At 37.9% G+C, this 16,895-nt stretch overlaps 1 protein-coding gene across 1 annotated transcript in view; it reads right to left on the reverse strand.

Annotated features, from left to right (window-relative positions):
• The window catches only part of TMF1 (TATA element modulatory factor 1), a 44,729-nt gene that overhangs the window by 18,376 nt on the left and 9,458 nt on the right, over window positions 1-16,895 (reverse strand). Inside the window, exons 5-10 of the mRNA XM_070390979.1 lie at window positions 16,392-16,497; window positions 6,180-6,322; window positions 5,772-5,938; window positions 4,903-5,059; window positions 2,839-2,931; window positions 2,039-2,195 (exon numbers count right to left, since the gene is read on the reverse strand). Of these exons, the coding sequence (XP_070247080.1) occupies window positions 2,039-2,195; window positions 2,839-2,931; window positions 4,903-5,059; window positions 5,772-5,938; window positions 6,180-6,322; window positions 16,392-16,497 (823 nt within the window). The remainder of the gene's footprint in view (window positions 1-2,038; window positions 2,196-2,838; window positions 2,932-4,902; window positions 5,060-5,771; window positions 5,939-6,179; window positions 6,323-16,391; window positions 16,498-16,895) is intronic.

A 16,895-nucleotide genomic window follows, 5' to 3' on the forward strand; every position in this document is an offset into this window, starting at 1 on the left:
AAAAACATATGAAAAATAAAAAAACAGGGAGACACAAAATCCTGGCAAAGATATGGAAAAACTGCCCATGGACACAGATCATAGTGTGGTGAAGGCCTGGGAGGGGCAAGTGCAGGTTAAAGGGGGTCAATGGGGAAAAAAGGGGGGCGCACATCTGTAATACTTTCAACAATAAAGATGAATTTTAAAATAAGATATGGAGAAACTGAATTACTCCCATACAGCCATTCTGGAAAACAGTTTGGCATTTTCTTTAAAAACTAAACATACAACTATCCAAACAACTCAGCAATTGCATACTTGGGCATTTATCCAGAGAAATAAAAAACTTATGTTCACACTAAAACTTGTATGTGAATGTTCATCATAGCAGCTTATCTGTACAGACAAAATCTAGAATCAGCCCACACAGTTGTCATCAGGTAAACAAAACGTGGTACATATATATGAAAAAACACCTAGTAATAAAAAACCTAATCATTGACCCACACAATAACTTGGATACATCTCCAAGGAATTATGCTGAGCAAAAAAGCCAATCCCCAAATGTCAGCTTGATATCTTTATTACAGTGATGAAAACATGAACCCGCACCAAGTGGTAAAATTGTGTAGAACTTAGTATACACACAGAAGCGCACACACACAAACGAGTACCAGCAAAACTGGGAAAATCTGAATAAAATCAGTAAACTGTATCAGTGTCAATACCCTGGTTGTAATATTGTAATTTTGCAAAATGTTAGCATTTGGATATACTGAAGAAAGTGAGAATTATTACTGCATGTATATCTACAATTACCTCAATAAAGTGTTTCAATTATACTGCATCTATGGTCCTGTTAATAGCATCACAGGCAATGTGTGTCCTGTGGCTCTGCCTATATTCTACCACATATCCCCGAGAACATGCAGACCCCAGTGTAAAAACCACCAACGTGGGGCTTCTAGCCTCCACTTACTGCTAGATAGGTATTTGTTTCAGGGGTCATTTTCAGATACCTCACATTTCCTAACAAACTGTTCTCAAACTGACAGAGAGAAATGACAGATATAAAATGTACACATATAAATTAAACAATATATGAAGAGTCATCTAGTTCAGTGATTTTCCTTTTAACCAGATAAGTCTTTTTTGAGACAAAATCCGACATGGAACTCAAAAAAAGATAGACAACGGAGGCACTACTTCCACTGTGGCAGCTGGCAGGCCCAGCACATCACTGAGGAGCTTCCCTGGCACCGGGACAGCCCTGAGGAGCCTGCCGAGGGCCGTCTGAAAGCCACTAACTTACTTCACTGCTCAGGACTTCCAGTGAGTAGCCCGGAAAAGGGAAGTGACTCGCTTCAGACTGTCTATGGATGACTCAAAACAAAACAAAGCAAAGCCTTGAGTCCAGATCTGCTCTGATCACTACACCATGATGTCCCTCAAATTCCATGGAATTTTCATGAATTTGCTAGCTTCTGGGATATCTAATATATACATATATCACCTGTCTGTGCTTGAATAAACATCTTGGAAAAACAATTTTCTTTTTATTAACAGCACAGAAGGGCAAATTGGGGCATTCCTGTAAAGAAACAGAATATGAAATCTTAGGACTGCATAGCACCTGAATACTAGATTTATTTAACCTTGATCCTCCATAGACCTGGCTCTGCTCTTGGAGTTCCTCCACTGACTACAACATATCTATTCTGTACCTTCCACACTATTGCAGACAACCTAGAAAAAGGTCAGATTTAGCAACAAACAAGGAGGAAACTGAGTGCAGTAGTCTGTAAAAATGAATGAAAAAATGACATGAAAGTAATTTAGACAGTATCTGATATGTTGTGTTAGGGAAAACAAATGATCTGAGAATCAATTAGGATATTAGAAAATAAATGTGAAACAGGAAAAGAGGTGAAAATCTACAAGTCAGACACAAAATACAACTATCAGAGCAAGTGAATTTCAATTTCAGACCATTACCCTAATTCCATAGATAAGATGGAAGGGCTTCTGCATTGAGCTTAAGAACTAAAGCAGTTACCCAGCCTGTCAGAGAGATTCTTCTCTAACTTCTCCCACGACGATGTCTGGGACCCTAGTGTTGCCTGCAAATTTTCTATCTGTCGAAGCAATGGTCTTGTCGTTGACGAAACACTTTGACTCAGTTCCTGGTTTCGATTTTCTGCTTCCTGGAGTCTCTGAATCGTGAAATTCTTAAGTTATTACCACTGACAACAATAAAAACACTAGCAAACAAATTTTATGGGATTTCTGGAAAAAATTATTTCTCCAAGATAGAATTACTTTTTGAATTAAATTATTTTATAATTATTCAATCCTTAAGCTAGAGTTATGTTGCATGATTATCTAAATAAGTGCTCTTTTAGAAAGCATTTTCTAAGATAAAGAGAGCCTTTGACCATCATAAGGTAAACACAAGTATCATCCAAACCTCCCTGTAGTGGCCTCCCTATCCAAATTTCTAAGTATTTATTAAGACAGGCAAGTTGATCGGAGTTGCATTGCCTCTCCCTTTTTCTCTGCATGCTCACTGACTGGAACTGAATAGCGGGTAACATAAAAACTGGGCAGTGCTCAGACTGATAATAATTAATAAAACACCTATTACAAATGAAAACAATACTGAATAAATTTTTCATAAAATGATTTGCTCTAAAACAGAATTAGGGCTTTTCTTATATATTTTTAAGGTTCTAACTCTGATTTTATTCATACTAGCCACAAAAAAATAGCAAACGATACATATGGGAGTAATCCTCCCAATTCCACGAACATTACCCGCTGAGTCACTTTTTATTTCTAAAAGAACTGTGGCAGCACCTGCTGGAGTTCACTGATCTCATGGCGCAAATAATCCTCTTTTCTGGCAGCTGTTTGTTCTGCACGCTGCAGGGCCAGCCTCAGGTCCCCCACCTGCGTGAGGAAAACCAATACACTATCACCATCTCGAACATTGCCTGCTAAATACATATTCTGTGTTCTGTTGACTTACTGTTCATGTATAATACTCTATACTATCCAATGAGCTTTAACATATGATTATCACACATCCCATTCATCAAGCAATTCCAAAACTATATGTATGTTCACTTTGTACTAAGGAAAGTACTGTTAGGCTGTTAGGCAAAAAAAATGTGTGTGTGTGTATACAAGGCACAGCCGCTGCCCCATAAGATAAGAGATGACGTATCCATATATGTCTGCAGTGCAGGCTGCATGTGACAGCTACATGAGCTATGAGAGCTAGTCCTGAGAATTCGCTCTATGGAAGCAGATCTCTATAAACACAGACATGTTTCCTATACTGTCAGCTACATCAACAATAACACACAAATCATGAAATATTGTAAATATCCATCAGTAGTCATCTATTTTTACAAGTCTCAATACAACATAAGCATACTCATTAAAAATTATGGTACATGTAAAAATGTATGATTTAATCTTAAATGAAAAAAACTGTAAAATAATATATAAAATATAAAAATATGTACATGGAAATAAGAACAAGAAGGTAACACACAAAATTGACAGTACTCCTAAAGGTGATGATTTTATGAATGATAGTGCCCTACACTCTAATTCCCATTCCTCCAATTTTACTTTATTATTTTATTTTTCTAGTGTATTTTTAATGTAAAACATTAATAATTTCTCTATCCTAGTGACAGAGTTGCAGAAACACAAGGGGAGTATGGACCATTGCTGACTTAAACAACCCAAATATCCATTATTAAGAACTGACTGAATACAATGAAGCGTTATAACTGTAAAAATAATTTTTTAAAAAAGCTTTAGGTTAAAACAAAAGTTCTATGTTCTAGTATGGAATGATCACAAAGATACTTTATTTTGTAAATAAAGCAAACTGTCAACAGTATAAATAGTAAGCTATATATATTTTTTCTTTTTATCTTCCTTGCCTCTTTACTTCATCAAAATTAAAAAACTTTTGTGCATCAAAGGACACTATCAAGGAAGTGAGACAACCTATATAGAATGGGATAAAATATTTGCAAATCCTGTATCTGACAAGGGTCTAGTATGTAGAATATATAAAAATTAATAAAAAGACAACCCAATTTAAAAATGGGCAAAGGATTTAAATATTTGAAAAAACTTCTCCAAAGAGGATACATAATGGCCAATAAGTACATTAAAAGATGCTCAACATCACTAGTCATTGACACCACAATCAGATATTACTTCACACCCACTAAAAGGGTTACATTGATAAAAAATAGACAATAAGCAATACTGGGAAGGATGTAGAGAGATTAAAACGCTCATACATGGCTGATGGGAATGTAAAATGATGCACGTTTGCAGAAAAGTTTGGCAGTTCCTCAAAAAAGTTAAATATACGGCTACCATATGACTCGAGGGTACATATCTAAGAGAAATTAAAATATATGTTCACACAAAAAATTATAAATGAAGGTTTAAAACAGCACTTTTCATATTAACAAAGAGTGTAAAAAATCCAAATATCCATCAACTGATGATTTTATAGGACAAAGTCTGACAAATTTGGGGGTTCCTCATTCATCTGAGTTTCATGGAGTTACACAGATTCCCCTTAAATTACATGAATGTTTAGTATTTTTCTGAATACATGCATTTCTCTGGTAAGAGGTCCTTAGCTTTCATAATATTCTCAAATAAGCCTGAAATTCACAAAAAATTAAGCAATACTTGTATAATTTAAGCATCACTTTAATAACAGTTAAAAAAAAATACACAATTAAGTTAGCCTAACAGCATTTTATAAAGGAAATATAACAATGTACCACTAAAGAAGGTTTGACTCAAACTAACGGATTTTTTAATTCACAGAAGCACCAGGATTTAAAAAGTGGATGTAATTCATCCTCCACCGCGTACCTGAATGGCTAATGCTTCTTGCTGCTGACGGGCTTCTTCTTGGACCTTCTCTAGAGCTGCAGAAAGTTCTTCCTTAGCTTTCATTTCATGACTCAGAGCAGCTTCCTGTGCCTCACTAGCCTTTGCAGCATTGGCTTTGTGGAGATCAGTAAGTTCTCTTAAAAAAATGAGATTGATAAGTTTTATTTAAAATAATATGCAGTAGCCCTGGCCGGTTTGCTCAGTGATTAGAGTGTCAGCCACAGACCAAAGGGTCTCAGGTTCGATTTCAGACAAGAGCATGTACCTTGGTTGCAGGCTCGATCCCTGGCCCCAGTCAGGGCACCTATGTAAGGCAGTCAATCGATGTGTCTCACATCGGTATTTCTCTCTCTCCCCTTCCTCTTTCCCACTCTCTCTAAAAATGGATCCTAGCAAGTGTGGCTCAGCAATTGTGCATCGATCCAGGAACCAAGAGGTCATAGGTTTGATTCCCAGTCAGGGCACATGCCCGGGTTGTAGGCTCAAACCCCATTAGGCGTTCAGGAAGCAACCTATCAATGATGTTTCTTTCTCATCAATGTTTCTCTCTCTCGGGTGAGGATTAAGGAAAAAAATAAATTAAGTAAAATAATTTACAGTAATTACATGGCCAAGGATATGAAGGTTCCATGTAGATTTCCATCAGATTTACCGAATGAGGGAGAGTTCACCACATAATAAACAGTGACTGCAGTTAAGAACTCTCTGTTGAATTGGCTTTGAAAGTTTCAAGTTCATTTATAGCTAAATTTATATGTTGTCAGTGATCAGATAATAGAAAAAGGATTTCTTCAACATCCTGCATTTAACAGACTGTGAATGAGTTGCATATTTATTCATTTTCTTACTTGTATGCACTGTCAAGAGCAGCCTGAATACTTCGGTTCTTTTCTTCAAGTTCATTCATATCCACTTGAAGTTGGCCAAGATCTTTCTCTTGACGTTCGACCACAGAATTTAGTTTTTTAATATTTTCTCTATGTTGTTTCTCAACTTCTTCTTTACCATCAAGGACCTATATTATAAAAACAGGCAAAAATATTCTTCAATAAATAACACTATGGTAAATAAGTGTATTCCAGGAATCTCAAGTATTATAACAACAAATAATAATCTTAACATTTGTCTATTAAATTGTTGAAAAATACTTCCCATGTGATATATCCCAATAAATCATTCCAAATATTTTATAAGCCACAGTGGACTGTTCATGTAGTAAGTAATAACAATTTATATAGAAAACAATTAACACTCACCTGTTTCAAATGTTGCAACTCTTCTTCTAGCTCTTTAACTTTTTTCTTCAGCTTTGCAATAATATTTTCATTTTCTTTGTCTTTAGCTCTTAATTTCTTAATGATGTTAGAACTCTGCAACTGCTGTTTTGAAAGTTTTTCTCCTGGCAATGGCAAAAATGTATAAGTTCAAATAACAATGATTCCCTAAGAATCAAAATTGAATGTTTCTCTAACCAGTGATAAAAAAAAAAAAAAAAGATAGGATGTTTTTAAAAATCACAACACTGTAAGCACCAATGTTTTGGATAAGAATCATTAATGAATGCTAGAATTAGTAGGTGGAAGCATGGTGGGGAACAGGATATATACAGTCTTAAAGAAGCATTCCCACATATTACTTATGAGTTCCAAAAGCAAAGATGTGCTTTTACAATGGAAAAATCTGGCAGTCACTACCATAACTAAACAGTATCAATGATTGTGGTACAGCCTGACATTATGTGTCTACTGATGTGATAAAGTGGCAGGTGCACAATATCACTTATAATATTTCTTATTAGAAATTTGATTTGAATATAATCATGAAGAAAGTGAAAAATTTCTGAACCTGGGGCACTCTGTAAGACAACTGGCCGGGACTCTACAAAGTCTTCAATGTCATGAAGAAGATAGAGTTATCCTAGATTGATGAAATCATGGCCAAATGCAATGTACAAACTTTGAATGGATCTTGAGGCAGGACAAATGACCAGCTATAAAGGTCATTTTTAGAGGCAATTGGGATAAATGATGAAATATATACTGGAATACACTTCTGATTTTCTTTTTTTTTTTTAATTCAATCTTTATTGTTCAGATTATTACACTGGTTCCTCTTTTTTCCCACCATAACTCCCCTCCACCCAGTTCCCACCCCACCCTCCGCCCTCACTCCCCACCCACTGTCCTCATCCATAGGTGCACGATTATTGTCCAATCTCTTCCCGCACCCCCAACAGCCCTTTCCCCCGCAAGAATAGTCAGTCCATTCCCTTTCTATGTCCCTGATTCTATTATAATCATCAGTTCATACAGTTCATCAGATTATTCATTCACTTGATTTTTAGATTCACTTGTTGATAGATGTGTATTTGTTGTTCATAATTTGTATCTTTACCTTTTTCTTCTTCTTCCTCTTCTTAAAGAATACCTTTCAGCATTTCATATAATACTGGTTTGGTGGTGATGAACTCCTTTAGCTTTTTCTTATCTGTGAAGCTCTTTATCTGGCCTTCACTTCTGAATGATAGCTTTGCTGGATAAAGTAATCTTGGTTGTAGGTTCTTGGCATTCATCACTTTGAATATTTCTTGCCACTCCCTTCTGGCCTGCAAAGTTTCTGTTGAGAAATCAGCTGACAGTCGTATGGGTACTTCCTTGTAGGTAACTGACTGTTTTTCTCTTGCTGCTTTTAGGATACTCTCTTTGTCTTTTGCTCTTGGCATTTTAATTATGATGTGTCTTGGTGTGGTCCTCTTTGGATTCCTTTTGTTTGGGGTTCTCTGCGTTTCCTGGACTTGGAAGTCTATTTCTTTCACCAGTAGGGGAAGTTTTCTGTCATTATTTCTTCAAATAGGTTTTCAATATCTTGCTCTCTCTCTTCTTCTGGCACCCCTATAATTCGGATGTTGGTACGCTTGAAGCTGTCCCAGAGGCTCCTTACACTATCTTCATATTTTTGGATTCTTTTTTCATTTTGCTTTTCGAGTTGGATGTTTTTAGCTTCTTCGTATTTCAAATCTTTGACTTGATTCTTGCGATCCTCTGGTCTGCTGTTGGGAGTCTGTATAATATTCTTTATTCAATCAGTGTATGCTTGATTTCTATTTGGTCCTTTATCACAACATCAAGTGTCTCACTAGATTTCTTGAGGATCTCACTACATTTATCGGCGGTTTCTAGAAAATTCTTGAAAAACCTAAAAAGTGTGGTTTTGAACTCTATATCCAGTAGTTTGCTTTCCTCCATTTCTGTCATTTCTGTCCTGTTTCTTTTTCTCGGCATTTTTTATGCTTCGCTGTGTCGACAGAGTGGCTTTCTGTGCTAAGTGTCCCAATTACCTGAGGTAGACACTCTTGGTGCACCCCCTTGTGGGCTTTGTGCACAGTCTTGTTGTAGTTAAGCCTTGATTGTTGTAGGTAAAACTGGGAGGATTTGACCTCCAGGCCAATTGGCTGTGAGAATCAGCTGTGTCTACAGTGGGCGAACTTCTGTGCTGAAGACACCCTTATGGGGCAAGACTTGCTTCAGTGGGGCTCACTGAGTCTGCCCCCTGAGTGTGTCCCTTATAGATCTGAGGAGTTGTAATTGGATGATCCCACTCTGACCACTGGGTACACTGGCTCTTGGATCTAAGGAGGTGCTAATCTAGCCTTTGCCTGAGGCTACCCAGCAGAAGCCAGCTGTAAAGCAATGCAAGTTGCCCTGGGGCCTTGGGGCAGCTGCAGTTTGTTAAGTTATTTTCAGATCACAAAGGGCCGGGCCTTTCATATGCAAAAGCCTCCGTGTACTGCTTGGGCGGGGCGGGGTCCCAGGGGATCAACAGGGCGGGCCGAGCGAACGAGCAGTATGGCTGCTCTCTGTCCTGCCTTCAGAGGTCCTGGCAATTGCCGAGAGTGGCTCCGAGTGAAAGCTGCCCTTGAGTTCTGACCGATGCCAGACAGTCCCATTTCTCCCGTATGAGTCTGGGTCCCCAGAGATTCGCCCGGAACTGGAGCTCAGAGCCTGAGACTCCCTCCCGATTGAAAAAGACAATCGTGTCCTCAGCTGCCAGCCCTCTCCGCATGCACCTCCGCACCTTTGTATTTACTTCAGCACTGCACCTCCTCTGAGTCTCGGTATGCTTTTCTCTTTCCTTTTAGTTGTAGAAATTCCACTCAGCCAGACTTCCTGTGGTTCTGGATGATGTCCGTTATGTGTTTTAGTTATATTTTTGAAGTAGTTGTGCAAGGCAGCAATCTCCGGTGTTTACCTATGCCACCATCTTGGTTTTTCTTCTTATATGTGATTATGATGTGCTTGCGAAGGAAAATTAACTGCCCTTAGGAGATGCAGACGGAAGAATTCAGGAGTGGACTACAGATTCAATGCAATCCTATCAAAATTCCAAGGGCATACTTCACACACACACACACACACACACACACACACAAATAAATAAATCCTAAAATTCATCTGAAACCACAAAAGACCTCAAATAGCAAAAGCAATCCTGGATAAGGACAAAGTCAGAGGTATCACAACATATTACAAAGCTACAGCAATCCAAACAATATGGTACATACATAAAACCAGACATATAGACCAAATGAACAGAATAGAGAGCTTAGAAATAAATCCACACATTTACAGCCAACTGATCTTTAACAAGGATGCCAAGAACACACAATGGAGAAAGGATAGCCTGATAATAAATGTTACTGGGAAACTGAATTTCCATATTCAGAAGGATGAAATTGGACTTTATCATATACCAAATATAAAAATAATTTGAAAATAGATTAAAGACTTAAATGTTAAGGCCTAAAACTGTAAAACTACTAGAAGGAAACACAGGAAAAAAGATTGACATTGGTCTTGGCAATGATTCTTTGGATATGATACCAAAAGCATAGACTACAAAAACAATAATAAACAAATGTGATTACATCCAAGTTAAAACTACTGCACAGCAAAGATAACCATCAACAGAATAAAAAGACAATCTACATATTAAAATATTTGTCCTTTTGTGTCTGGCTTCTTGTTTTCAAAATCCATCCATGTTATAGAATGTATCAAAATGTCATTCTTCTTTTGGCTCAGTAATATTCCACTGCATGGATATACCACATTTGGTTTATCCATTCATCTGTTGATGAACATTCAAGGTTGTTTACACCTATTGGCTATTATGAGTAATGTTTTAGTGAACACTGGTGTACAAGTATCTGACTAGGGACAATTCCTTTGGGTATATACTCAGGAGTAGAACTGCTGAATCATATGGCAATTGTATTTTTAGCTTTTTAGGAACCTCTAAATCTTTCCATAGTGGCTACGCCAGCAATGTTATGAGGGTTCCAATTTTTCCATATCCTCCCCAAACTTATTTTCTGGTTTTTAACATTTTTTTTTAATTGAACTTATTGGGGATAACACTGGTTAATAAAATTATATAGGTTTCAGGTATACAATTCGATAACACACCATCTGTATATTGTATTGTATGTTTACCACCCCAAGTCATGTCTTCTTTCATCACCATTTATCGCTTCTTTACCATCTTCTACCTCCCCCACGTGTTCCCCCTTTCCATCTAGTAATCACCATACTTTTGTCTGAGTCTCTGAGGTTGTTGTTTTTTTCTTAATCCCTTCATCCTTTCCACCCAGCCCCACAACCCTCTCCCCTCTGACAGCTAGTTGTCAGTCTATTCTCTGTATCTGTAGGTCCATTTCTATTTTATTTGCTAGTTTATTTTGTTCATTAGATTCTACATATAAGTGAAATCAATATTTCAATATCTAGAATATGCAAATTATTAGACACAAAAAATAGATTAGAGGTTACCAGGGACTAGAGGGAAGAAAAAATGGGGATGTATTGCTTAATGGTTACAGAGTTTCTGTTTGAGGTGATGAAAAAGTTTTGGAAATAGTGATGGTTGCACAACATGGTGAATGTAATTAATGCCACTGAACTGTACATCTAAAAATCATTAAAATGGCAAATTTTGTTATACTTTATCACAACTAAAAATAATGTAACATACTAAAAACCTCTGAATTGTACACTTTAAATGGGCAAACTATATATTGTAATAACTATGCATGGTGTCAGGTGGGTACTGGATTTACTGGGGGAATCACATCACAAATTACATCAATGTCTAACCACTATGATATCCACCTAAAACTAATATAATATTGAATGTCAAATGTAATGAAAAATAAAAGGCAATCTACAGAATGGAAAAAAATAGTTATAAGTCATATATCTGATAAGAGATTAATATCCAAAATATATGAAGAACTCATACAACTCAACAACAATAACAAAATTTAAAAATGGGCAAAAGGTATTAATAGACATTTCCTGAAAGACAAAAATGGCCAGCAGGTATATGAAAAAGTGATCAACACCATTAATCATCAGGGAAATGCAAATCAAAACTACAATGAAATATCACCTCAGACCTGTTAGAATAGTTACTATCAAAAAGAAAAAAAAATAGCCTAGCCGGTGTGGCTCAGTGGTTGAGCATCCACCTATGAACCAGGAGGTCACCATTCGATTCCTGGTCAGGGCACATGTCCAGGTTGCAGTCTTGATCCCCAGTAGGGAGCATGCAGGAGGCAGCCAATCAATGTTTCTCTCTCATCAATGTTTCTCTCCCTTCTTCTCTGAAATCAATAAAAATATATATTTTTTGAAAGACAAAAAATATGTATTGGCAAGAATGTAAAAAAAAGGAAACCCTTGTACATTACTAGTGGGAATGTAAATTGGTGCAGCCATTATGGGAAACAATATGGAGATTCCTCAAAAAATTAAAAGTAGAACTACCTTATAATCTAGCAATCCCACTTCTAAGTATATAACCAAAGAAAATGAAATCACCATCTCAAAGAGATGTCTGCATTCCCATGTTCACTGTAATATTATTCACAATAGCCAAGATATGGAAACATCCCAGTGTCTGTCTGTCAATGGATGAATGCATGTGGTGTATAAAGAAAATGTGTTACGGTCCTGGCCTGTGTGGCTCAACTGGTTGGAGCATCGTCCCGACTGAAAGGTTGTGGGTTTGATCACTAGCTAAAGTCCCTAGTTGGGATGGTTACAGGAGGCAAACAATCGATGTTTCTCTCTCTTTCTCAAATCAATAAGCATGTCCTCAAATAAGGATTTTTAAAAAAAGGAAGTGTGGTGTGTGTGTATGTGTGTAAATGTAATATTATTTAGCCTTAAAAAATAAGGAAATCCTGCTATTTGCAACAACATGGATAAACCTAGAGGAAGAAATAAAATAAGCCAGGCACAGATACTGCATGATATCACTTATATCTAGAATCTAAAAAGTTGAATTCATAGCCCTGGTTTGGCTCACTGGGTAGAGCGTCAGCCTGCAGACTGAAGAGCCCCAGGTTCAATTCCAGACAAGGGCACATGACCGGGTTGCGGGCTCAATCCCCAGTGTGGGGCGTGCAGGAGGCAGCCGATCAGTGATTCTCTCTCATCATTGATATTTCTGTCTCCCTCTCCCTCTCCCTTCCTCTCTGAACTAAATAAATAAATAAATCTCATCAGACAGTAAAAAAAAAAAAGTTGAACTCATAGAAGCAGAAAACAGAATGGTGGTTAGCAGGAGGGGGCGGGAGAATGGGGAGATGTTGGCCAAAGGGTATACAAAGATTCAGTTTTGCAGAATGAGTAAGTTCTGGAGATCTTATGTACAGCATGAAAACCGAAATTAAAAATACTACATTGTACACTTGAAATTTGCTAGAAGAATACACCTTAACCACACACAAAAAAGGGTGATTATATAGGTGAGTGATATGTTAATTAGCTTGTGTAATCATTTCACAATATATACATATATCAAAAATCATGATGTATACCTTAAATATATGCAATTTTTCTCAATTATACTTCAATAAAGCTGAAAAAAAGAATTTAGGAATGAAATGTTATGTTATGTCACCTACTTTCAAATGCTTGGCAAGCCCTAGCAGGTTTGGCTCAGTGGATAGAGGGCTTGCAGACTGAAGGGTCCCAGGTTCGATTCCATTCAAGGGCACATGCCCAGGTTGCTGGCTCCATCCCCACTGGGGGGTGTGCAGGAGGCAGCCAATCAATGATTCTCTCTCATAATTGATGTTTCTCTCTCTCTCTCCCTCTCCCTTCCTCTCTGAAATCAACAAAAATGTATTAAAAAAAACAAAACACACCACAAACAAACAAAAACTGCTTGGCAAAAAGTGTAGTTAGTGTATACAGAAAGATATGGAGGTGTTGCTAAATGTTAATAGTTGACAAATCAAGGTAATCCACTGTAGCATGCTTTCAGCTTTGAGTCTTTTAGTTTTTCAGCTGTGAGTTTAAAAATACCTCTGGGGGATACAGAAACAGTATGTAAGTACTCCCATAAAAAATTCATGCTAGCCCAACCAGTGTGGCTCAGTGGGTGAGCAGTGACCTATGAACCACGGGTCACAATTCGATTCCAGGTCAGGCCACATGCCCAGGTTGGAGGCTTGATCCCCAGTAGGGGGCATGTAGGAGGCAGGTGATAAATGATTCTCATCATTAGACATTAAAATTTTTTTTTGTTAATCCTCACCCAATATTTTTCCATTAATTTTTAGAAAGAGTGGAAGGGCCCTAGCCACTTTGGCTCAGTGGATAGAGCGTTGGCCTGCGAACTGAAAGGCCCAGGTTCGAATCCGGTCAAGGGCACATGCCGGGGTTGCAGGCTCAATCCCCAGTGCAGAACTTGCAGGAGGCAGCCGATCCATGATTCTCTCTCATCATGGGTGTTTCTCTCTCTCTCCCTCTTCCTTCCACTCTGAAATCAATAAAAATATATTAAAAAAAAAAAAAGAGTGGAAGGGAGGAGGAGAGACAGAGACAGAAACATCGATGAGAGAGAGAGACACATCGATTGGTTGCCTCCCGCATCAGCCCTGACCAGGGCCAGGGATCGTGCCTTTGATTGGAATCAAACCCAAGACCCTTCAGACCGTGGGCCAACACTCTATCCACTGAGCAAAACTGGCTAGGGCGATATTAGTATTTTTAATAATAAAACCGTGTACTTAGCCTTCCCCTCAATCTCTAATGTTGTAGCGTAAGGCAGTTAGTGACTTCAAGGTGTTTTAATAAACTCTTCCTTCATTTTTCTATTTCAGTGCTTAGACTGTGTTTGATAATTATGTTTGTACCTATATTTCACTCTTCTAAAGGACACCAGGGTGTTTTGTATTTATTACTATATCAAACATAACATCTGATATGCTGTTAAATAATAGCATAATAAAATAATCAGAAAGAGAACAAAAAAAGCCCAGAGTAAGTAAAAGGAAGGAAATAATAATGGTCAGAGCAGAAATAAATGACAAAAAGACTAAAAAAACCAATAGAAATGATCAATGAAACCAAGAGCTGGCTCGTTGAAAAGATAAACAAGATTGATGGAACTTTAGCCAGACTCATCAAGAAACAAAGAGAGAGGACCCAAATAAATAAAATCAAAAATGAAAGAGGCAAGAACACAACTAAGATCATAGAAACACAATGAATTGTAAGAAAATACTTTGAAGATCTATATGCCAACAAACTGGACAACCTGGGTGAAATGGACAAATTCCTAGAAACATACAATCTTCCAAAACTCAATCAGGAAGAATCAGAAAACCTCAATAGGCAATAACAACTGATGAAACTGAAGCAGTAATCAAAACACTCCCAGCAAACAAAGCCCTGGATCAGATGGCTTCATGATAAGTTTTACCAAACATTTAAAGAAGAATTAACACCAATCCTCCTTAAACTATTTCAAAGAATTCAAGAGGAGGGAAGACATCCAAGCTCTTTTTATGAGGCCAGCATTCTCCTAATCCCAAAACCAGATAAAGACACTATAAAGAAAGAAAATTATAGGCCAATATCCCTGATGAACACAGATGCTAAAATCCTCAACAAAATATTAGCAAATAGGATCAAGCAATACATTAAAAAGATCATACACCATGACCAAGTGGGATTTATTCTGGGGATGCAAGGATGGTTCAATATTCGAAAATCAATAAACGTGATACACCACATAAATAAAAATGAAGGATAAAAATCATATGATCATATCAATAGACACAGAAAAAGCATTTGACAAAATCCAGTATTCATTTATGATAAAAACTCTCAGCAAAGTGGGAATAGAGGGATCATACCTCAACATAATAAAGGTCATATGACAAACCTACAGCCAACATCATACTCAATGGGCAAAAACTAAAAGCATTTCCCTTAAGATTAGGAACACACAGGGATATGGTTCACCACTCTTATTCAACACTAGAGGCCCGGTGCACGACATTCATGCACGGGGGGGTGGGGGGGGGGGGGGGGAGCCAGGGGAGGTCCTTCAGCCCGGCCTGCACCCTTTTGAAGTCCAGGAGCCCTCCAGGGATGTCGGACTGACTGTGGGGAGCGGGCCTAAGCCGCAGGCGGACATCATTAGCGCTGCCACTGAGGCAGGTCGTGGTGTTCACCAGCCATCAGCCCAGCTTGTGGCTGAGCGGCGCTCCCCCTGTGGGAGCACACAGACCACCAGGGGCAGCTCCTGCGTTGAGCGTCTTGGTTTAAATGATAGGCTGTGCCCAACTGGCGTGGCTCAGTGGCTGAGCGTCAACCTATGAACCAGGAGGTCACGGTTCGATTCCAGGTCAGGGGACATGCCTGGGTTTCAGGCTCGATCCCCATTGGGGGGAGTGCCGGAGGCAGCTGATCAATGATTCTCTCTCATCATTGATTTTTCTTTCTCTCTCCCCCTCTCCTCTCCTCTGAAATACAATGGGGATCGAGCCCACAACCCAGGCATGTGCCCTTAACCCTTTGAGTGCCAACCAATATCTTAGGAACTATGCTAAAATTGCCAAGGCATTTTGAGTTAAGGTTTTTAAATTTTTTTTCCCACATAAAGAGTGAACTACTCGCATCTAATAGTGACACTGCAGCAGGAGCTCGATAGCGCTCCCAGCACTTTTGGCAAAAGACAGGAGGAGCACGATCGAGCTCCCCGGCACTCTAGGGGTTAACTAGAATCGAACCCAGGACCCTTCAGTCCGCAGGCTGACGCTCTATCCACTGAGCCAAACCAACTAGGACAATAAGAATATTTTTTAAAAAATAAATAAATAAATGACAGGCTGTAAAACCTGTTACAAGCTTGCTTCAGGAAGCACAAACTTCTATTTTTCAGAGAATTATTAACTTCCCGCTCTAGAAAAAAAAAGCTACATTATGTGTATATCTGCCTCTGTACATCTTGCTCCTCATTCTTCCATAAATTATAACCTACCATTTCTGAGATTTAAGTGCAAACCTTACTTGCTTCCAATGTTTTTTTTATTAGGAAGCAGCAGCTAGTTATGTGGCAAGTATTTTTCCTATCTTTACCAGATTTTTCATAATCAATTAAATACGCACCTTCTTCCAATAATCCTCGGATCTGCTCATCTTTCTCTTTCAAAAGGTCTGAAGTTTCACTACAATTTAATCTAGTCGCAAGTTCTTCTTTCATAGTTTTGATTTCCTAATTAAAAAAAAAAAATAATGTAAATACCATAAAATTACTTTCATTCTGGGCATATTTTTCAATTATCTTCCATATTCCCAAAAGTCATCAATAATCACATTCTTACCCTGAATTTATTACCTTGGTTAATTAAGACTAAGAAAACAGCTTTGAAAATGATATAGAAAACCTGAATTCAGATATAAACAGGTTTTAATATGCAAATGGAAATTAGAATAAGTTAAATTTCAATACTCTTCTTGAGTTCCTCTACCTAAATTTTCTACAAGCATTATAATTGGAACAACATTTCAAACAGCACATGTCTCCATTTCTCACTGTATTTCTTTTCCTTATTAAAACTCACTCACACTACTAGCATGTTGTGAAATGAAAGGAAAACCATGATTATATAA

The sequence above is a fragment of the Myotis yumanensis genome, unplaced genomic scaffold, assembly GCF_028538775.1.
Source record: "Myotis yumanensis isolate MYYU_CA2020_CCGP unplaced genomic scaffold, mMyoYum1.0.hap1 SCAF_14, whole genome shotgun sequence".
Lineage (NCBI taxonomy): Eukaryota > Metazoa > Chordata > Mammalia > Chiroptera > Vespertilionidae > Myotis > Myotis yumanensis.